Source organism: Chlamydotis macqueenii, chromosome 4 (assembly GCF_036417535.1).
Source record: "Chlamydotis macqueenii isolate bChlMac1 chromosome 4, bChlMac1.mat, whole genome shotgun sequence".
NCBI classification, from domain to species: Eukaryota; Metazoa; Chordata; class Aves; order Otidiformes; family Otididae; genus Chlamydotis; species Chlamydotis macqueenii.
Genome location: NC_141559.1, coordinates 42,589,341 through 42,613,262, shown reverse-complemented (window position 1 = coordinate 42,613,262; position 23,922 = coordinate 42,589,341). Strand labels below are relative to the sequence as shown.

The 23,922-nt window shown below is 38.9% G+C and overlaps 1 protein-coding gene across 1 annotated transcript in view; it reads right to left on the bottom strand.

The window, feature by feature from the left end:
- The window catches only part of PALLD (palladin, cytoskeletal associated protein), a 194,601-nt gene that overhangs the window by 15,655 nt on the left and 155,024 nt on the right, over positions 1-23,922 (bottom strand). The window contains exons 10-15 of the mRNA XM_086746711.1: positions 22,042-22,737; positions 9,995-10,130; positions 7,507-7,608; positions 6,884-6,934; positions 5,145-5,366; positions 290-439 (exon numbers count right to left, since the gene is read on the bottom strand). Of these exons, the coding sequence (XP_086602837.1) occupies positions 290-439; positions 5,145-5,366; positions 6,884-6,934; positions 7,507-7,608; positions 9,995-10,130; positions 22,042-22,737 (1,357 nt within the window). The remainder of the gene's footprint in view (positions 1-289; positions 440-5,144; positions 5,367-6,883; positions 6,935-7,506; positions 7,609-9,994; positions 10,131-22,041; positions 22,738-23,922) is intronic.

The following is a 23,922-nucleotide window of genomic DNA, read 5'->3' as shown; positions in this document are numbered from 1 at the left end:
TAGGATACTGAGATGTTATCAGCTGAAACAAATGGTGGAAGAGTGATTAAAAAACAACACCCCTCCCCTCTGAAACCTCAAACCATAGGAAAAAACCTGCTGTTGAGTTGCTAATCTCTTGGAGATAGAAAGGTCCCACCCTACTCATGGAAGATGAAAACAGAAATCTAACTTAAATGCTTTATGGTGACTTCATCATTTAATTAAATCATGCATACGTAAGATGAGATCGTTTTCTGAAGATTTATGTCCAGAAGCATGTTTGCTCTGGAGCCAAACCTTCATTTACCTGTGGGTTAGCAGCCATAATAGTGTAATTCCCATCATCATCCAGGGTGGAGGCTGCAGTATGCAGAGAGCAAGTTCCGTCAGGTTCTCTTTGAATTCGGTAGTGATCACTTCGTTTAGAAATTTGTTTCCCATCTTTAAACCAATAAATCTGCAGGGAAAAAAAAAAAAAAAACAAGGCACAGCTGATAAGAGGTGGGTGCTCACTGTCATCATTTCTCAATTAATAGTGCTAACGAATCTGAACTGCTGAAAACCTCTCTGGTAAGCATTAAAAGAAAACCGGTTTGAGCAACTAGTAGAAGCGCAGAACCACGCTCCACGCACCACTTTCACTAAAACACAAGCTATGTGTCCGCAACCACTCAAAGAGAAAGACGGCAGCACGAACGTTTACCGAAGAAATGTACAGGTGTGTAAGGGCCGTACTCATCCCAAGGACAGCACAGCTCGGTGTAATCGCATGACTGAAACCACCACCATCACCCCAACGTGACAGACATCTACTGAAATGGGCAGCTTTACAAAGCAATAGGAAACACTTCAGAGCAAGTCAGCACGTAGATAGCCTTTAATAACTGTACGCCAAACTGAGAACAGTTCCAAATTGCACAGAACAGCTACATTATCTATCAAACAGAGGCCTTTTCCATTACTTTTGATACATAATTTTATTCTCTGGCTGACCTAAGATCTACTTTCAGTGAGCCAAAAAAATGATGTATGCAGAATAATATCTGATAGTAATCCATAAATTACACAAAAAACATGTATGTGTTTTTAATGCCTCAAACTTGAGGTGAAAAAAAAAGAACAACCATTCAAATATTGTGACCTAGCTTTGGGTGTTTTTTTTCTTTTTTTTTTTTTTGGCTATATTTTAAAAATAATATAAACTCCAAACTGAAATCTGCTGGAATCAAAAGAAACATGTAGTGTATGTGTGAACACACACAGAGGAATATGTGAAAAATTGTATACTGTGAAGGCTGTAGTCAGCTCCCCAGACCAGTATTTGAGTGGAATATTATTTACTTGTCATTTCTGAAGCATGTATTACTCCATAAGGTCAGTGGCGTTCAGCTTTTTTTAAGTCACTTGTGCAGATACCTACACAATTTTTAGGAGTTTAATTCATACAAAGTAGAACAAATGTATCGGTCCTGGTCGCACGACTGCTGGGACTATTCAGCATGAGGAAAACACACACATTTTCCTGAAACTCTTGAAACGGGAATTTAGGTCTTACGGTGAGGAAAGGGTGCTGGCTTTCCAGTAAAAATGAAGAGATAAAGCAAAGCACAGTTCCTGATCGGGTTTAATACGCCTGGTTCTTCATACGTGCCAACGTTTCAAAGCTCTAAATTCAGTCACTTTGAGGGGAAAGGTTAAGGATATACTTTTAAATCTCGCAAAAAGACAGTGGAGAATGTTTTAGGGGGAATGAGTGGAAGTTTCCCTTAAAAATTAATTACCACGTATGGTTTTTATATTAACAGGCATTATGTGCAACTAGAAATGATTTCATTTCCTCAATAGCTGGTTATACTTGTTTCCCATTTTGTCTGTCAGCAGCCTTGCAGAGACTCTGTGGTGCTAACAAAAGATTTAGTCATGTCTTCTCATGTGCTGACAGAGCACTTACTGGAGATGCAAAAGATATTTGATCACTTACATACACATGCTAATGGATGCTGGTAACGATAGAGCTGCAAAAAATGGGTTTTAACTTGCATGCTTTACATGTGTCATAATGTTGCTTGGAAATCTGCTGCATTAAGTAGTAATTATTTAATAACAATGCACTTATCAGAAATATCAGGAGACATGCCAGGAATTATTATGTGGAAATACATGCAAATATTAACTGAACCAGCTATCCAAACAGCATGCATATGCTGTCCAATACTTATTTCCACCAAGTTTAAAAGTGTTGGCATCACTAGGTTTTATTTATGAGTAGTAAATTCTTAATATTACCTTTATCTCACATGGAGTTATTAATAAGTAAAACACTACCACTGCTGGAGACAATGGCCCTTGCAGTGAAGTATTTCCTTTCTAGGATACCTTTCAATAAATGTACCATTAAACTACGTAAGCACTGAACACTGCATCTGGATTGCTTTTATTTGCACCAGATTTTCAGAAACCAATGTGTAATGACTAGAAATACAACAGTACATGCAGTACAAAAGGGTTTTTGATCTTGGGCAGCACAGGCATTTTTAACCACCAAGAATTACATTCAGCCATGTGAGAAGTGAGCAGTATGAGCTTTATGCAACAGTCGTGTCTCAATTAACCTTTTGTACGGCATTGTCCTAATTCTGAGGAGAAATATCCCTTAAAAAGAAGTATTCCACAATCCCTCCTATATCGCCACAGCCTCACATTTTAATGAGAAGATAGTTTTACATTACACTGGAGGTTATAACAAAAGTAGACACAGATTTTAAAAAGTCATATTTATTAAGACAGAATTTGCACATCAGTATTCGATTTACATGGCATGTTCAGGGGGGAAAAAAAAAAAAAAAATCAAGCCAATAACCCTGCTTAGAAAAATCCCTTGTAATGAATGCCAGATTTTAGAAACACTACAGTCCTTCCCAAAGCCATTCCTTGGCAGACCTGACAGAGTACTTAGAAGGGAGGAGCTTCAAGTTAGTAAATTACTTCCAGCTTTTCATTTGCCAAAGTAAAGAATTTATTCAGGGGCAACACTTCCAGCTTCAACAAATGACAGCAGAAGGGCAGCCCTCAGCCACTGAGCATTTCAAAATTGTCTTGGCATGCTCCGGCCGACAAGGGGAAGACACAGCCTTTGACATTTGCAAAGCCCAGCTAACAAGTAGCCATCCAACAGGACTGAAATTGGTTCCATCCCAAGCAAATTAACAAATCGCACAAAGCATCTGCAAGTGAATGGAATCAAGGGTCAGAGTCCCAGGTGCAAGAGCAAATCCCTTCTTAATGTGCATGCTTTGGCGCTGCAGAAAACCAGAACACTGTATCTGAATCAGCATGCATGCACATCAGATCCTCCTTTATAACGCTGGGCTTCAGGGGAAGTACTAACAATGCAGTTTCTTGGCTGTCCAACCTCTACCACCAAAACAAGGACAGCGAGGGAAAGGAGACATCTTCTTTCATCTGTCTTAAATCAGATTAAGGTGACTGTGAAACTACACCTTAATTGAAAACTGTGAAAATTAGGGAATGGCAAAGTTGACTAAGGCTGACTCATAATAGGTCGTCCAGCAACTTAGTCATAAGCCCCAGGCAAAGAGAGTCCCTCTCCAGTGCACTGTGGCTCTGACTCCAACCGACCCATTTGTCTTCCACTCTTATTCAGCGCCACAGGCTTTTCTGTAGGGTCATCTCAAAAGTAATGCTAGACATCAAAGGCTTGGTTTCAGTCAGACTGGGCTAATCTTCTCAGTGTGTGTCTTTAGTTTGAAGCAGAAGTGCTTTTTTGATATGAGTGTACTGATCAGCCCCACTTACTTTGCAGTGGTTTACATCGTGTTGTGGTCTTGGAGCACAGAATTGGACTCCTTTCAGTTGAAATTAAGCCAGAAAATGTGCTCCAAGAACACATCTAATGTGCTGCATCTGCTTCAGTCTGTGGGTCAAGATTAGAGCTAGCCTGAAGCAAAACCTCCTGAAATGCATGCAGGGATGGAAATCTTATTCCACAGATGTGTTTCTTCTGGTCTACACTACTTGCTAATGTAGACGTAGCTCTAGTTCTCTGTTGTTCCTCCTCTGCTAGCTCACAACGTCCATTTTTCTTTTTACAGTTTATGCAGAATCATACACCTATATCATTGGACATGTAAAGTCATTTGCATTTATCTCTGTTCCAAATCCTAAATATCTGTAAAACTTACACTGGATGAGAGATTTGGATGTGGCTGCTACTGTGAACATCTTATCTAAGAGCTAGGGCATCTCTGATCTTGTCTGAGAAGAAGAGCGCCCCTATCCACAAGAGGTCACTGTAAGAGCTGCAAGGACCTCACAGGGAAGATACTGGCCTTGGCAAGAAGCTAAAGAAGCTACTGCTGTTTGCCTGCTGAATAATGAGTCAGTTGATTGCCAAGTAATTTTTGAAATGGTTAAACACAACCTACCAAAGCAAGGCATTCTTCCAGACTACTGACATCACACAACTGGCACTTTCTCACTTGCTAAAAGGAAATGCTTCCCAAGCCCAACCCTCCCTCAGAAGCTCATCATTAAACCTTCACCATCATGTCTCATCTTGCTGTTGGGATATATGGGAGCTTATGGTATTTTATTAGGCTTTCCTCTAACTTTCAATAAAATCGAGTGTTGTTAGGGTGTGTAGATATAAACTCTGCAATGCTGAAGAATGCAGAGATACCGCACTGGCTCCTGAACCAGAAGCAACATATTTTTGCATTAGGATGTTGCTGTGCCTGAGCTAATTACCCCTGTTAACCTGATGAGATTGTTTCTGGGACTACTGTGCCAGCTCACATGAGGTTTTCTAGCACTGCACTGCACTCTGGTACAGATGTACCCTGAAGGTAACTCTGCAAATGACGGAAGTATTACTTTTAAGTAAAATAATTGAGATGAAGTCTCAGCAGGGAGTAACTAAGAGCTGAAGCCTCACAGTAGGATTTTTGCCTAGTATAAATCTAAATAATGCCAGGGATGTCAAAAGAGATTTGACAGTTTATACCAGCTAGGAGTCTGTCCTGTCAACAGACAATGTCTGCTGTTCCTGTAAGATACAGCCCATGGTGTCCAGGGGCTCACTGTAAGGTACCAACACAGAATTCTTCACAGTATTTCTAGAAACATTTACCCTGTTTTCTTACCTTTGGCTTTGGATTTCCTGCCACTTTGCACGTAAATGTGACTGGCATTCCCTCAAAGATTTTGTAATGCTTCAGCTTTATCTCAAAATATGGTGACATACTGTTATCAGTAGGTTCATCTCCATGTTGCACCTCGTCATCTGATTCTTCCACAGGAGATCTTTCCAGCCTGTATTCAATTTCACTGATCAATCTTTGCTCAAAGCTGGAGACTTTATACTCCTGTCAAACAAGAAAGGTACATATTAGTGTCCAGCTTCAATACACTGCTCAGCAAGATGGTTTCCTAATTTTTTTTTTTATTCTACTGATCTTTGACAATCCATTAAGGTTTTACATATAGAAGAAAATTGTATCTTGTTGAAGAAAAACACTATAATCCATGCCTCTAATAACTTCCCTATGAAACAATGAAGACATCTGGTATGAGGCAAAAATTGCATTTCATGTTATCTTAAGGTCTAATTTATAAGGGGAAGGAAAGTCATTGGTTTCTTTCTTTCAATTTAAAAAAAAAAACCTACAAGAATAGAAGCATTCTGAAGCAGTTCATAAAGACAAAAGAAACACATTAATATTTCCTTGAGGGTACGGGCAGATTTAGGGTGGATTTTGTTTCCAGATGGCCAGAAAACCATATGGTTCACATCTGCTATTTGCATAGAACTGTATTGGAGGCTACACCAGAAGGCTAAAATGATGTTTACAGCTGCCTGTAAAAAAAAAACAAAAAACAAAAAACAAAAACAAAAAAAAAACCAAAAAAACAAAACCAAAAAAAAAGCAACACTGACAGTCCACAATAGTTGCCTCCCTTTACTCCTGTTGCCATGGTCCCCTTTGTCTGGCCAAAAGTATCACTTCTTCCTTAGAAACAAAATTTGTCATTAGTGTATTTAAGATATAGAAAGAAGACTGGAAAGTTTAATCCAGTGTAAAATACCACTGTTTATTTACATTTGCTATTCAGATACTGGGAAACGCTGTGACATACAGAGTTAAGTACTTTCCTGAACTGTTCACTCTATCTGCTTCACAGTACAAAAGTCCTGCTCTCAACCTTAGTGATAACAGAGATAATGCCAGAATGTAAGAAAGCTTAGAAGCAGCGGGGGGGGGGGGGGGGGGGGGAATTAGCCAATGCTTTTGTCAGTCAGCAGAAATTCAGGCACTCTTTCAAATGACCTTTGGCCATTGTTTCTGACTTATTTTAAGACAGAATACGTCTCATATGAAGCCTCCTTCACATGGCTACCCTCCACCATTGACTCTGGCCTGGGAATGACACGTAGTCTTTCTACTAACTGGTTACAGAACCAATCATAACACTCAATAACAGTAAAAAGTGGAAGAAGAGATAAATACCTTTGTAAATTGCAGATATTTTAAAAATTTCTTTGTTCCCTGAAAGTTTATCATAGAAGTAAACCGTGAAGTAAGTGGCATATATAAGAGCAGCTGATTTGGATGCAAAGCAGTTAGTATCAGTGGATGTTAATACCACGGCAGAAGGATACTGGAGCATGCCATCACTGCGGTCAAGCTGCCTGCACTCAGACAATTAGGCTTAGAGAACAACTTTAACACCCTGAAGGGAGTGCGGCCCAAATCTCCGCAGTTACTAATGCTAGGCGACCTGTTGTTATTAACCAAGAACAGTAGAAGGGAAAGGGCAAAGAAAACACAGGAAAAAAAAAAATGGACAGAAAAGCAAGACAGAAAAAGGTGAAAAGGTTAACCTTTTGCATATCCACAGGACTCGCTACAGAAGTGCCAGCAGAATGAGCTTCCTGCAAGGGTAGAGAAAAAAAATCAAGAGGCAGAAAGAAGACCAAGAGGCACCCATGACAGTTTCTCAGAGTTTTTCTCAGGAGAACGTACTTTACGTGGCAACACGAGCAAACGAATGCTACGCATTTCCGAATAGCAACTCTGGCATCTGAACAACGGAGAACGTGCACCTGGCCTTTCAAGCAGACTTTGTGTTGTATTGTTGGTCTGCATCCAAAAAGTGCAGATTACACACATAAAGAGAAGACAGTTTCAAGATAGTAGATGTGTTTTTTCCTTGAGAGACTTCAGGGGCAGAACAGAATAGGATAAACGGAAGAGCTTAAAGCAGAGAGCAGACATTTGAGAACTCTCAACCTTATTCAGTATGGAAAAGCTGAGCAAAGGCATGTGATCCTCCAGCTTACTTCACTGATACATAACATATGACTTCTGAAAACTGTCCTGTCATCTTGTGTACACTTATTGTCTTATGTAGGACTTTTTCTTAAGAGAATCACAACGTGTAAAAAAATAAAAGAACTGAAAGAAATTTTTTATTTTCTTATGAAATCGTAGCGTTATGTGGCACCTGTATAGCAGGCTCCTCTTCTGGTTCCTGGATATTGAAGACAGTTGCAGCACTGTCTGCCCCCAGCAATCGACGAGCCATTTTCTCCTCGTACGTTAGTCTCTGAACAAAATGTAAAAAGGGGATGAGGAGGAGGGAAAAGAAAGAAAAAAGTTCTCATTTCCCATTAAGAACTACAAGGGAGATAGACAGTAAGCAACGCTTTAAGTATTGTTAATAAAAGAGAACAGCAATACGTTTCTAACAGAAATTTTCTACCGCAGTTTGTAATGCATTTTTTTTGCATTACAAGTGGCTCTTCTGGCTTAAGCAACCCTTGCCCTGACTCTGCCATTTGTTTCCATCCTCTTGCCAGGAACTTGGGCAGGAATGAGCAATAGGAACTGCTTAAATCAGCATGGCCATCAAAAAAGTCCATGTCAAATCATCCCAGATCTTACTCCTAGTTATTCTGCTCAATTTTTACATTAGAACCACACGTCAGAAAACGCTGCCAAAAACGCTAAGGAGATACTACATTACTTGATTATTTTGTCAAAAATATGACAGCTTTATAGAAAAAAATATATTCTTTAAGGTTTTTTATTTCTATTTCTTCTTATTCTTCTGGAAACGGAGGACACAGCTTATAAAAGACAATTTACACTCAGAAGGTAAAGCAAGTCAAAAGAAAACCTTAAGTGTCTAATTCAATTATTTCATTATTATTTTTCCTTCTGCGTTCAATAACACCTTTCAGGCACTTACACACTTCTTTACAATCAACTTTGCAAAAAAATGCCAGTGAACAAAAGGCAAACTCGTTACATGGTGAAATGCCTCATTTAAACAGAAAAATGAAAAAAGAATGGAAACTGTAAAAAATGTAAAACACTTAATGCTTTCATTTTAAATAAAGCTCATTTAAATTAATTTTTAAAAGATGTCATATTGTAGCTAAACCAACAGGCTGAGACTCATGAAAACTAGGTACCAGTCTTGGCTTGGTTACAAATGTCTAAGCAAGTCATGAACTTCTCTTCACTTTAATTTCTTCTGTGATCACTCCAAGTGCCCACAGCCATGATTACACAAATAGAATCACTCAAGACAGGAATCTGCAAGGCAAAAGCCTTAAGGCAAGCATAAAACCAGAGTCTACTTGGTTCAAGCTCCTACATCATCTGATCACAGCTGGTTTTTTTTCCCCGCCTTGGGCCATGTGGGTTTTCTCAGGACATTCCATTCATTTGTCCAGGCCAAACATCTCTCTCACTTTCCAAAATAGGCATCGACAGTCATGCTCAGCCCACCTCCTTTGAAAAAAATGGGACCTTGCACACTATGACAGTAATTCTGCTTAACTGCTACAGAAAACTGCCAAGCCCTATGCAGTCAATGGAGAACGGTAAGTACAGAAGCACTAGGCACTCCAAACGTTTTCCCTACTTCACGCCATTGATCTTATTAAGAACCAGGATCCAACAGCTGTGGAGTAGTCAGTCTGACTCAATAGGCTGTCTTGAACTAACAACATAGTCCACATCTCAGACATGGCAGCAAACATAGCAGACTTCTGAGCCTGGTCCCGAAAAACCTAAAGCACAGTATGTTTTGGTGACACAGAAGTATCCCACGGCATTCAGATGCTTTTGAAAACATTTCACTGACAAAACAGGGGTGCTAGTCTACATTTTTCAAATTACTTTCCTCTTAAAAGAGATTCCTGCTTCAAAGACATTTAAATCAATGCCTTAATAACTTTAATTGAGTCTTAGGAGAGTTGTTTCTCATCAACTCTAAGTAGGAAGAATTTGGTATTTTATTTTACACCTATCTTAAAATACACAAAAATTAATTGAGAACTTTGCAGCTGTGCATTTCAACTGTTTGATATACCCATTTTACCTCATTTCTTGACCCCTCAAGCAGGTTGTTAACTCCTGGTAAAATCCTCTAGTTAGCACTATAGGTTATTTTTTTATTCTACTGGTCGAAGAAATCCCACAACTGCAGGATCTAATGATGCCTGATACCTAATGCGTTGCTTCTCATTATGAACTGCCTTGTCCCCCTCTGATGTGTACTTACCACCTACTCTTTCCCTCACCATTGTCCAACCACTGGACAAAAGGTAGAAGGAGCGTGGACTGGTCAAGAGCTGTGCATGTGCTTACCGGCCAGGCATTCAGTGATGGACAGTCAAAAGCAAACGGCCTCTGAGGCTGAAAACGCCCTTGAGGTACTGACTGTGCACGCTTCTTATGCGAATTCATAATCTTTGATATCCACTTGTTAAGTGCAAGTAAAGTTGTCGAACAGGAGAAGGAATGATAGGCCAAAATGTACACTATCATTCCTTATGGAAATACAGCCTTGGAAAAGTAATTTAAAAAAATAAATACATAAAATATAAAAATAATCTACAACAATTCTTTTACATGCAACATATCTGAGAAACTACCCGTGACACCCACTCCCGTTCCCAGGGTATTTTATGTTTTTATACCGGTTGCCCGTTGTTCAAAAGGTCTTCCTTGAAGCGAAGTTTTCTTTCCAGATCCTGAATTACAGCATCTTTTGACCCTTGAATCTCTTCATCTGATGCTATCCTAGCAGTTCTGCCTGTTTTCTTGGGAAATCCCCTGCAAAACAGTACAGGAAAATTCATGAGCTTTCCTGAAATCATTGGTATTTAGGAATTTATCTGGAATAACTGCTACTAGTGATGAAAACAACATTGTGTCTTTGAAATTAGAGGTTTGGCATCTTCCTTACTATGCTAACTCACATCACTGATTCAATAGTTAGTTTGAGGACAAAATTGAAACTATGCTTTATTCGTGCATCAGTTAAAATAAGGCTCAGGGTTGTGTAGCGGTGACTGCAAACACCATACACTCAAGGAAGAAGCTGATGAGCAATGGCAGCAAAGTAAAGAGAGAGTAAACATGAAAGAGAAAGCAGGACTAGATAAGAGGGGATGGAAGATAAACCAGGTTGCTATGAAGTAGCAGATGGATAAAGATCAGAAAGATGTAAGACAAGGCGGTTAATTATTAATTTCCTGTATTATTTATTAACTAATTCCTTGCTACAGCTTTGCAATGCACAATGCATAACTTCATGTTTACTCTTCCTATCTCTGTGAACACACAGCCGGAAGGCATCATGTAAATGTGGTCTCTGAAAGAACAGCCATTCACACAGTGTAGTTACACTGGCAAAAAGCAAAATCATTCCTGCAAAGCAGTTTCCAGCAGCAGGTTTTCGCAGCGGAACAGCAACCCTTGAGTAGTTTGCAATTCGCAAGGCTAAGCTAGTCCTCATACCAGTGTGCAAGTTAGGATTGCACTTTCACAATGTCTCACTCCCACTTCCTCGAATGGCACATGGAATTTTTTTCCAGTCTGTGCCAATATTTAACACTTTTCAGTAACGTTATTGCTGGAAATGCCCAACAATGGTGGTTTCAGCAGCTGTTCTTACACAGTTGTGAAGAAATCCACATTGCTGTCAGTGTTTGAAACTTGTAGCACGCCTCATTTCTCCAGTGAAGTCACACATTATCATTTAAAACACCAATACTGATTCAATATTACTATTGGTTGGTTTGTTGTTGTTTGTTTTTTTTTTTTTAACTTCATCAACTAAGTAGAGCTCAGCCCATTACGTGGGAATGACTTATGCAAAATATGGAACTGAATCACGTAAATTGCCAAACTCACAGACAACACATGATAAAAAAAAAATCAGAGCAGCATGTAAGGGGTAAAATTCTTCCCAATACACAACTTAATAATTTAATTACCAGGACCAAAACGTTAAACAAGAACCATACAGAGATAACTAATTTTGCTGGGTATTGTCTGGTACTGTTTCTATAACACGGTTAGAGAAAATTCATTCTTCATCAAGTGCTTTCAATGGTAATATTTAGCATTAGTTAAAATTAAACAATTCACATGTGCTGTCAAAAGCCAAAAAGGAATTAAACGACTAGATGGAGAAGACAATAATTGCAAACATTTCTGTCTAAATTCCTAAAATGCCTCATATTCTGTTACTGAAATTAAATTTTAAATGGGAAAATGGTGAAGTTCCTGTAAAAAGAACTGCATTTTCACATTAAATCACAGCAGAAGAAGAGCGGACATTTGCCTAATGTCAAAAAGAGCCCAAGAACATCCCTTACCCGAGAAATATTCAGCCATTAGCTGGAGATCATCTCAGTTACCAAGCAGAACAATTCCCTCAGCATTTGGCTGGGGATGTTCTCTGTCACAAGTAACAAACAAAGTCTCCTCCACCCTGTTTTGGGGAGGAAGTTAGGGAACTATCCCATCTACAGTGAGGGAAGAGAATGCTAACAGGAAGGAGTAAGGTCTCCTCAAGAAAGAGATGCTTCAATAAGTCAAGAAATTTGGGGACAGAAAGTCTAGAGGAAGATATGGAAGGAAAATGGACAGGAGAAGGTGGGAAGAGGAGATCAGAAAGTAATGTCCCTCAGGAAGGCAGGACCAACTGCTGGAAGGCTAGTGGAAAGGTGGCATCTGTCTCTCTTCTCACAGTCTTTGCCTTCACTTTCCAGCTTCCTACCTCACCCAGCCCAGCACTGGCATGGAACTGAGTTTTGTTCCTTTTTGGATAAGGACACACACACATACACAAAAAATCTGGCCAATTTCAAGGTGGCAAATTCAAATTTGGCTTCACCTTGAAGAAGGCCTCTGCCAGCTCCTAATGGAATTTTTAAGGTAGGATGCATGTCTCCAAGCAATACATTAAGAAATAGAGTTTTCATTTCAGATTCTAACAAACGTAATACTTGAATGACAAAAAGAGTGTTAGCAGAAAAAGGCCTGCCTATGCTTGGCACTCGATAGGCTGTGAATGTAAAATGTACAGTTTACCCAAGAAAGTCACAACACTGCATGAAAAGAGGGGGACGGGCTAAGTGCTCCGAAGAGGATTTCAAATAACAAGTGAAAGCATTTTTTGAAGCATTATCAGTTATGTCTGAAAATAAAAACCCCTAAGCAAACACACCCATTTTTGAAATGGGAAAGAGCACCAAGAAAATTACAGGTCACTAAGTTCAATGTCCGTACTAAACGTAAGAAAACAATACTACAGTCCATTTCAAAACAATGTAGGATAATAAAGAAATGAAAGTTGAATCCTATCAAACCTCACATTTCTCTCTCTGTCAGGCTGATACACTTCAGTTTATGACTTCTGAGTAAGCCTTTGGGAGCTGCAGTAAGTTCCCTAGTAAATCAGGGAAACAGAATCTGGCTGAAATTTCTATTATACACTGTCTCAAAAAGAGTAGTAATGTATGGGTTTTTTTTTAAAAGCAAACTGGAAGAACACAGATCTATGAGGTCTTTCAAAGGTCTACGTATACTAAGCTCAACACTTAGCATTTCAACCTTAACAACTGGAATAGTGAAATAAAAAAGCATGTTTCTCAAGTTGGCTGATGACGCTGAACTTGCGGAAGTTGCAACTCGTTTGCAGGTAACAACCGTCATTTACAATAATTTTCATAATTAGCTTAGAGGTGGTCTAATGATTATGAGACTCAGGAAAAGTGTTCAAAGCATGACAGCAATACAAATGGGAAATTAGCACTAACATATTAAGCATCTCTCAGGAATCTGTGAGACTAAAACTTGGACAATAACATCATTATTTCAAAAGGAAAAGAAGTATAATTCTAGGATACATTAGCATAAGACATGAAACTTCATTGTTTTCCTTTATTCCTTGCTGTTGGACACTGAATCCAGTTTTACCACTGCACTTCAAGAAAAATACAGCAAATTGGAAAGTTTTAGAACAAGAAAAGTGTCACATGGTTTTAAAAGCACAGCTTTTGTGACAAGCTGTGTCAAACACACAAAAATATCTTGTTGACTTAGTCAGGAAATTATGAGAATGAAGATAGGGAGGTGAATCAAATATAAAACATCAGAAAATAGCTGGCATTCAATGATTCTCCATGTCCATTGAGGATGATAAGTAGATAACAACTTGAAGAACAACAGGCCTAGCTTAGAAAAAACAACGCACAACTTTCTTTTTGCCGCCCTCCAACAGTGACAGCTAAACACTGGAACAAGACATATAAGGAAGCTAAGGAATTTAATTATTTAAGAACAAGGTATGCAAATACTTCAGCAATGGCCTGGGGATCCCCGGTAGCTTTTAAGAGGAGAGGCAGACTCTCTCACAACCTTCCAGATCTCTGGTTATGCGCCAGAACATCCTGAGACTTGCACAGTGGGTGTGAAAGTGTCATCCAAGACCTGGTCAAGGCAACTTGCCTGAAAAATAGATCCTCTTCTCTTAACTTACATTTACAAATAAGTATCTAAGCAAGGAAGTAGTTGGTTTAAAAACAGAACTATAAAAATGAGTATTAGTCAAAATTCCTTCAAAGGCCTTTAGAAAACTCTTTTTCTCTTTTCAGGACTATTTTAAATTGGGACCAAAAAAGAAGAGGTGCACGAGGAAATGTAATTCTTCCTGCAGATTTCCATCCCCTCTTTAGAATCTCTTTCATTCTCTACATGTATACACTTTAAAATAGGTACATAAATATGTATATATACATACATACCCCTACACCAAGTTAGCTCTTAGGATATACATTCTTGAGATTTCAAAATGGCTACAAGGTAATGGCAACAAATACAAAGTCCTTGGTAAATCTATCCTCCAAAGCACAGTTCCATTCAGCTTGAGGGATGGTTTAAGTGTCAAGACAGCCTGGCATCGAACTTCCCTCAGCTGCTTTTGCAAATATTTTTCACCATCCTTAAATGCCCTCATCTGGATGAATTAAGTTCCTAAGATTTGTGTTCTTCTTAGTGACTCATCAGCTTTATTTTCATGTTTTCTCAGGGATAATATCAAACAAAACGTTCCACCAATTCCTATATGTATTTGTTTGTTCGTTCCTTGCCTGATGCAATTTTCAGAGTATATTGTGAGTAGTAAGGCAGCAAGAGATAGCTGGAGAAGGCATATTAAGATATGGACACCATTAGTCTCAGGCACACAACCTCCACCACAAACGTGCAAAAAAACCCATCAGCCTTTGAGAATCAGAAGATTTTTAAGCACCTCTGAGACATGCATCACTTAAGTCACTGAGGGCCTGAATACAGACGTAGATAAAAGCACAGAAATCTGAATTCTTTTGGTCAGAAAGGGCGCAAGAAAAATTGCTAAACCTCAGTCATCTTAATTCACAGAGATTTTTGACAGCAAAGATTTTTGCAACCCCGGTTTGGCTCCCCTTAGTTTTGAATATTTGCCCTAATATTTGTTTAGAAAGAAGGCCAAACCAGCAGTACTTTTCATGTTTTAATTACACAGAGCGCACGCTGGATGCGATCCCCTCTTTTCCTATGTACCTTTTACAGTGTAAACAAGGGCAACAGGCTGGCTGTTGTTATCCTTCCAAGAACAAATTCCTGTTTGCAGCCAACATGGCTCAGTTTCACAGAAATCCAAACCAATTCTCCGGTACTGAGGTAATGAACAGTAACTTGATTTTTCCTTCAAAACTCAAGCGTTCCAAAAATACAGCTAATTCCTGCCCACTTAACAAATTTTTCACTTACTGTAAGAACAAAGTTACTACAAGCACTGTAACAGGTCACAAACTTTGAAGCTGCAGCTACATTTTAAAATTGTTTTAGTCTGATCTTGTCATACGCGCTATGGAGACCAGGAGCCGGCTCTGTTCAGTAATGTGATGTTACACGCATCTGAATCAAGGGAACGCCTGGGGCACAGACCTGACTAAGGATGACTCGCACTAAATGAAATAAAGGTAACAAAAGTTCAATTATTTCTACCACCCAAGAACAAGTTATGAAACTGTAGTGGAAAAAAAAAATTAATAAAAATCATGCCTCAGCATTGCATAGGATCAAGGCTGTCAGGAATAATATATATTTCTGAGTAAGTCTGATCCTTCTTAATGAGAGAACAACTCCCCTACAAACTACATGACTACCTTCAAAAATGTATTTTTTTTTCTAAGGTTTCTATTTAAAAATGCATTTTTACTCATTAAAAGAAGAAATACTACTTTTTCATTCTCCCATTCAGTTCCTTCCCTACCTGAGCAAGTTATCCCTCTGCCTCATGTTGCACTGGCTACCATAGATAAATAAGTGCCATTTGCTTTTCCAAAGAGGTCCACATACAGAATCACAGAATGGTTAGGGTTGGAAGGGACCTTTTTAAAGACTATCTAGTCCAACCCCCCTGCAAGGAGCAGGGACATGTCCAACTAGATCAAGTTGCTCAGAGCCTCATCCAACCTGGCCTTGAATGTTTCCAGGGATGGGGCATCCACCACCTCTCTGGGCAACCTGTTCCAGTATTCTACCACCCTCAGTGTAAAAAATTATTCTCTTCTATAAGGTCTGAATCTACCTTCCTCTATTGCAACAGGCCCTACAGTATTTGGCTGTCAACTTAAAAAATACTACCTATTTTGTAACTGGTAATCTTACCTGCATTTCTGATTGTTACCAGTATGCCAGAACTGATAGTCAAGAAGAAATCACTAAAGCACTGATGGCTCCTGAATGTAGAAAAGGCTAGCACAGTCCTCACAGTCCTGAGGACAGGTAACTGCCAGAAGCATGTGAATAAAGGCCTACACTGGACTGAGAAAAGGTAATATACCCAAAATATTAAACTTTTCTCCAGTTACTGAAATCCTACTGGTTAAGGTCTCCAGAACTATCAAGCACTGTACCTGGCTTTTACATTCACAGACATTTCTGTGGCATTTATATCTGTTTAAAATAAGGAAGTCATAAAATTAAGCCCTCTGAAGAAAAAAAAATCTGCAGACAAAAAAAGCTGCAAAGCAGGTGCATATACCTCTCTTAGTTAAGCTCATTTATCATCTCACAACATTCTTAAGCACCTGTAAATACGAGTTAGAAAAAAAAAAAAAAAAACCTGGATAAAAACATCTTGAAAATTAAGACTTCCAGAAGCAACGACTGTCAGGATACAGTAGGTCGATTATTCTGTCTACTGCCTGTGTGTCTCCATGTTAAATCCTTGAGCTCTACTTTTGAGCAACTTTAATCGATTAGATCTGGGGCACAACCTGGATTTCAAAGTTCAAGTGGAAAAAACATGCATTCATCGTATTTAAAAAAAGCTGATATGTATATATATATTTTATTATAATCACATGCATTTACATAATAAGAAGGCCTTACATTGTGCAAGTAAGTAGTATCCAAGCTATAGGAAAAGGAGGTACAACACAATAAACCAAGAAGTTTAAAACAAAAATGCTCTAATGGACAAGAGCAATAGCTCAGGAAAATTGTGGGTTGGGAATGAATGCAAACCCTAATATTTGCTGGAATTCTTCAATTTTTCCAGTCACAGAAACACTTGTCTTCGGATATATTTTCCTGACATCCAGGGATAACTCCAGGTATGACTGAATAAGTAGCATACGGAGATGAGATGAGCTCCCTCAGAAGCAAGAAAACACCCTGACCTTTCTCCTCAGTTTGATGTTGGAATTCTTAATCAAGTTAATGCCTCCTATGTATCACCATTTTCCATCAATTCTACTGTAGGTGACCTCTGTTTTTTTATAGTTGTGACAGGCCTAACTTACAGAACCAGGAAAAGTAAGTGTCCAGTCCACACAGGACAGCAAAAGTTTACTCTAAAATGAAAGTTGGCATTTGTACTGGGAGACTGTTGAAAGCTGTAAGATAACAGAGTAGTGCAGATTTTTCTCCGTGGAGTGGTCACCATCACTGCTAACTGACACAAGGAGCATAACGGTTACTCAAATATTTGCTCCAGTGCTATTTGAGACAGAATTCTATGGAAGAGTCACAGTACACAGCTGCAAGAACAGACCAGCAGCTCTGATTCAAAGGGGGAAAAAAAAAAGTGTAGATCTCTCTCTGATATTGCTATTCTCATGATTCCCAGAGAAAGTCCTTTAAGATTTGGATTTAAGTTCTAGAGATCATTGAAACAGCAGTTAAATTTATTATGTAGTGATAAAAGTAGCTTATTTAATTGCATTTTACAAGATACTTTAGACAATCTTGTCTTCAAAACAATGTTTTATTTTCCATTTTCCATTCTTTTTCAGAAAGTAGTAAATCTAGAGTCATGCTCTTTCACCAACTCTCTACGCTCAGATTTTTTTTTCTTTTTTTTTGTGACTAAGGTAATATTACTGAAGATATCTACTTTAAGAAAAAGTATACTCTAAGGAAAAGTGTCTACTTTAAGAAAATACTGTCATTTTAAAGTTGCTTTCAAAACGATATATGTATAGCTAACAATACAGGTTTTTTATACTTAGAAATAGATTCAATTTCTCCAGATTGGATGACTCCACACTTTTTGGTAGCAAGATCTATATTCTTTTTATTTAGATATTCACTAAATAGTCACTAAATCCTTCTCATGGGATTAATTTTACTTTCACAAATGCTCATGTAAAATTTACCAATGCATGTGCTTACCTAGAACTTGTAAGTATACTTGTTTCTTTTCATACAGATATTTTTTTTTTTTTTCTACGAACAGTGAAGACCAGATTCTAGCTTCTACTGTAGACAAGCACCTCCTCCCTGCCCCTCTAGGTTTCTGGAACATTAACCCAGCTCATTGCAAGTCTTTTGTAACCGAAAGCTACCCTGAGTCCAACACATCCACCCACTCTACAGTTTTCTCCAGGTAAAGAAAGAAAGAACAGAGATCTTAAAGAATATGGATCCAATAATCTTACTCCAGCCAAGTTTTACCTCAGAAATAACTGACAAGTGTTCGTATTTCCCTTAAGTACTTAATTAGCTCTGCAGTTCCACCAGCATTTCTCTTTTGTTTAATAAAACTATGCTCTGGCAAGACAAGAATTTATCAAATCTGCCCCATTAATTAAAAAAAACCCCTGTTATTCCCAAAGCTTGTTCAGCTAACGCCACCACAGCCACAGCTTGAAAATGCTGGTCACTACAAAGTGTCTACAGCTTGCTGGAAAGAGAAGATATTTTTTTTTACTCAACTGAAACATTTACCACACAATTGTTGCAAATAAATGCTTAAATATTTAAAGGTGAATTAGTAGATACTAACAACACAAAGCTGCTTTCCATGTTTCAGATGCCCAAATAAAACATAGTAAATTTACAAGTAGCTATTCCCATCATTTGGGCAAGGCTGTAAGACTATGTATCAAAAAACAACAAAAAATCCCACCCCAAACAGGCAAACAAACCCCAGGTGCAATCCTTCCAAATCTATCAACAGGAAAGCATATGTATTTGATCAAACTGGTTTTGATAATGCTGTCACTTCCACAGAGTCTCAGTGTCCAAAACCAAGGAAAATGTCAACCCTGAGCCGAAACATCAGCGTGGTATTTACTACTCATAGGCTCACAGACAGACTACAGGGATGGAAGAGAGAGTTAAAAATGTTTTGTTGGACCTCTTACAGAACAAGAGGCACAACATCTCCTTGGATTAATTTCTCTTTTAAGTAGAACAAAGACAATACATACACTGGAAAGGAAATGCCAGAAGCAAGCTGATGGAGGGAACATCTGACGTCATGAGGAGAAATGAAGACTGTTGGTTTGTATACAACCACTGCCTCTTCCATTTTACAGAAAACTTCACTGACACTGCCTTTGACCTTCTCCAAAAATAATTACCTCCACCTGCAATGCTTATTATTTTACCTCTATTCTGCTCCTACCACAAAAGCTGTCTGAAGAAAATAAGAATTATGCCTATCAAGTTGATTCTGAGGAGCACATCTGTAACTGTACTGAGATTTCGCAAAGAAAAAAAAATCATTGAAATGGTAAAATAACCATGGTAAAAAGACCATATAATCAAAATATGAACAGTGAATTACCAACCCTGAAATGCAAAAAGATGAGGCAAGAGAGGATCCATTAAAACACTGAAAGCAGACAGGAAAACTGTTTTAAGAGCATTTTAGCTGTTAGAGGCACTTAATATGAAAGTGCTGAAGTATCTAAATGCAATGACAGGTCCAAGTCTGCTTCCACTGACATTAAAATATAATAATAACAACTCACAAAGTTGCTGTCTAAAGAGGAAATCCTACCACTTCAAACATTGTATTTGGAGTCTCTAGTAAAAAATATATTTTTTTTTTTCTATGAAAGGTATTTCAAACTCTGCCTACTTCACTTTCAGCAATCCACCATCATATTCTCCATATCATCATTATACGGCTGATCAAGAAGCACAGACAAAGCTAAATGGCTTTACTAGCATTTCAGATGCTGAGCTGAAGCAAAACTTTGAATGCTGCAATTCATTCCCTGCACCCAGCCTGTACAGCACACTGTCAGGAAACAGTATCATCCTTTTCAGTCAGTGGACCTTGGAGATCATGTTGTACACGGTGAGACTATAGGCTGAGGTTTTGGAATGCTGTGAGCCTCAGAAAGCCAAATGTGTTCAAGAAAAGAGGTTTTGTGAGGATGGAGCAATAAGGGGAAGAAGCAAAAAGTGAAGGTGGGGTTAAAAAAAAAAAAAAAAAGAACTGAGACTACAGCATAAAGCAGAAGAAACCAAAAGCAGTTAGGGGAAGGGAGGCAAGGAAAATAAGTGATTAGGAGTGGTATGAGAATGATGGGAAACAGAATTATATACTCAGTAAGACACATCAGACATTAGTAGTCTACACAGTAAAATGAAAAAGGAGAGGCCAGGGAAGAACTGGCATCAAAAGATACATAATGATAGTTTGTTTTTTTTTTTAAACCACAGTACATCTTTTACCACGTTTTAATGTTATAATTCAGATGACAAATGCTCATCGTGTATATATACACATATGTGTATATATACACACATGACATGATCCAGCTCCCATCTGGACTACATTTCCTGAGGGTATGCAGGCCAAAGAGCCAACCACCTCATCCTCAGCTCAAAGGCTGAGACTGCTGCCTTGTCCTGTGGGGGACAGACGCACCATCACGTGCGCACTCAGACCGGCTGCCAGGCTTGTGGAAAGTGAGGGGCATGGGGAAGGGGGAAAGCATCCTTGCGGAGTTGTCTCTTTGTCCAAAGATTGACAGGAATGAGGAAGACCACAGCAAATGCCTCAAGTGAGAGCACGTGTGCATGAAGGTAACAGGGAAAGAGGAACAGAGCAGAGGCTTCAGCTGCTGCTCTCACCCTCACAGCACACAGAAGGGAACTTGAAAGAGAATCCAGTTCCCATCCAGAATTATATAGCTGTACTAGAGCCCTTCCTGAAAATCAGGGGTAATAGCAGGCTTTTGCGGGCTATGCTTACCTGTCAAGCTGTCAGTAAATTAATCATGCAACTTTCAGCAGTCAGTATCAATAGAGAAACTCAGCCAGTGCAAAGAACACAGTTAAGACAGAAAATCACAACTGTTATGAATGCAAGGGCAAACTGTACTATTTATTAATTTTTCTCCTAAATCTGTTTCATGGCCAGACTCCATAATGAGCCATATGACAGAAATAAAGATAAAGAAATGCTTTTTAAAGCATATACATGATTTATTACTTTGATATGTCCACTTTCTTCCTTCTCTTCCTTTTCATATCTTGGACTGAAATAACAGAAGTTCCCACTGCAACAGTATGTAGCTGAGCAAGTCACCTAGATACCGTAGATATGTTTAGACAAACTTCTAGACAAAGTTATAAATAAGCCTTGGATACAGCTATTCTCATTTTTGTTCCTCAGCATGTCTCTTTGTTCTCTAAGGATGGAATGAGAGTCTAGTGCCAGTGGAAAGACAAACTGATCTATGATGGGAGCTGACACGCTCCAAAATACTATTTTGGCCTTTAGAGAAGACAAAAGGGGAAAACAAGTATGTGGAGTTGTTAGGGGGAGGGATTCTATTTGTTTTTATGCACTGCTTTTCTAAATCCCCTGTTAAACCCTTTTCTAAACTTCCACAGAACAAAAACTCTAACTAAAACTCAATATATTGTTACGACCACTTTGTTGTCAGATGTATGCTTTAATGCCTTATACTTTAAGAATCACAATCACTGAACAATGCTGTCTTTATCTTTACTTAATACTTCTGCACCTGGAGACATAATAGGAACAAAGACTGCAAATATCACTGAATATGTGACTTTAGAAGAACTAGGTCATGAGAAGAGTCTTCTTGGATCTCCTTCCACCACTCTGAGCGTGCAGAGTCTTTTGCTGCTGCTTTTGTATTTTCCAATGAAATTCTAATTTAAAGCTTTAGCTTCTCCTCTTTTGTGTTCCTTCTGTAGGACTCTTTCAGAATCTCACTTCTGTGAGGGTTAGAAAACTATATCCCTTCTCCAGCAAAGAGGCATTTGCAAATAATTCACACATCTCTCCCTCTCAGGTAGCAGGTAACAGCAAAGCATCCTACAAAAGTATAAAATGAAGCAAGTGCAATAATCTTCAGTAAAATCTTCAGTACAGTCAAACTCAAGGAGCTCATTAGCTGATACTTACGGAGGCGTCACTCCTTTCGGGAGGCCTAATGCGTTGACAGAAATGGGTGGTGGTTGGGATGGCAGCATGGAGCTGAGAAAAGCTGCTGGAGACTGGCTGGAATTAGGAAATCTGGGAGTTGGAGACAGGCTGTGGGAAGGTGAAGAAAGTGAAGGAAGAGGAGGGGGTGGAGGAGGTGGAAGTGGAAAGGAATCACACGCCGGATATGTTGCGGTTGGACTAAAGACAGGCGGAGGCGGGGGCGGAGGGGATGGAGAAGAAGGAGACCAGGCATACTCCCCTTCTGGAGCAAACTGCTGAGAGAAAGGTGGAACAGGCACTCTTCCAAACTGTTTCTGAGAAGCAGTTGGAGACATAGGAGAAGGAAGGCTGGATGTAGATGATCCTGAAGACGGAGTCACATAACCTGAAGCAGGGCTGATGTTCTGAGCAGCAATGAACTGCTTAGGCCGAGCATAGTTGAACGAGCTGGAAGACTGCATGGTAGGGGAAGTATGAGAGTTAAGAATACTCATTGGCACGGGAGAGGTGACAGACTGACTGGACTCAAGCTCCTGGAAGGAGGGGGGAGGAGGAAAGGAAGGAGAAGAGGGAGGATGCTGATGATGATCAGGCTGCTGTTGGTGACGATGCCACTGGCCACTTTCTTGCTCCCGACGAATTTGGTTCTGCAGCTGCTGTATTTTTATAGGGTCCCTGTAGGAAGGAAAAATAGACAAAAAGATGATCAGACATGCAGTGCTGATTGGGGAGGAGGTAAAAGTTCCACTGATCTATGGGCTAGGAAAATCAGAAGGCAGAGAAAGTTCAAAGTGTTTGCATATCTTGAATAGCCCTATTTCTTCAGATCTAAAACACTGCTACCAAAGTCTGGTTTTTGAAAAAAAGTATAAGCATAGTAGAAGTTAACAAAATCTTCAATTCTTAAAAAAGCTAAATTATAAGACAATTTGAAGACACTTAAAATATTTGAAAGAAGCAATACAGATAATACAAGTAATGGTAAAAATGTTTAAGTTCTTAACAAGGTTTCTGTTCATTTCTTGCCTGTTTCATTCAGTGACCCCATTTCAACAATAAGCCTCAGATATTTAGCCAGTGACAACTTCAACCTTGATGTCTGCGGGCTTGTAGCATCTGTGGGCTGATCAGACAGACCTAATTACTGCCATACTTTTAATGAGGTACTTGGAGACAAGGGACCAACTTCTGTGTTAGAACCACAGTGTATCTGTAGATGAGCAAAGACTACTTCCAAAAAACATTTGTAATCTAAGGAAATGGTGAACTGAGCTTCCCCATGGCTTTAGTCACACTTCCCCCAGACTTTATTCTTAACTGTAGGTCCCAACACATATCCTACTAGACATTGAATACAGCTCTGAGGAATTGCTAACTGCAGGACTATCAGCTCAAATGGAAATGAGAATTTCTTTTAGAAATGCAGACATTCACTAGTAGAACAACAAAGACTAAAAAACTAAAATGCAGGAGCACTTAAAACTGTTAAGTAAAAAAAAAAAAAAAAGGCAGTATGTTCAGCATTGAAGCAAACCAGACCATGCACTGGCTTTTTTTTTTTTTTTGTCCACAATAGAGTTGTTTGAACGACACTGAGATTAAAATTGACTGTGTGGACTATCATCTTAAAATACATCAGACTGACTTGCTTAAAAATTGACATTTTCCAGCTGGAAATCATAACTTTATCTCAATACTCCAGATGTCCACAAAGTTTCACCATGCGCACATATACCTTTTCTGTATATTTAATACATAAATACTTTATTATATACAAGAGTGTCATTGTTTATATATAATTTAGGTCCTTTAAGGAGAAATTTTATAAGTTGTTTAATGCATGGCATATGAATGTATGAT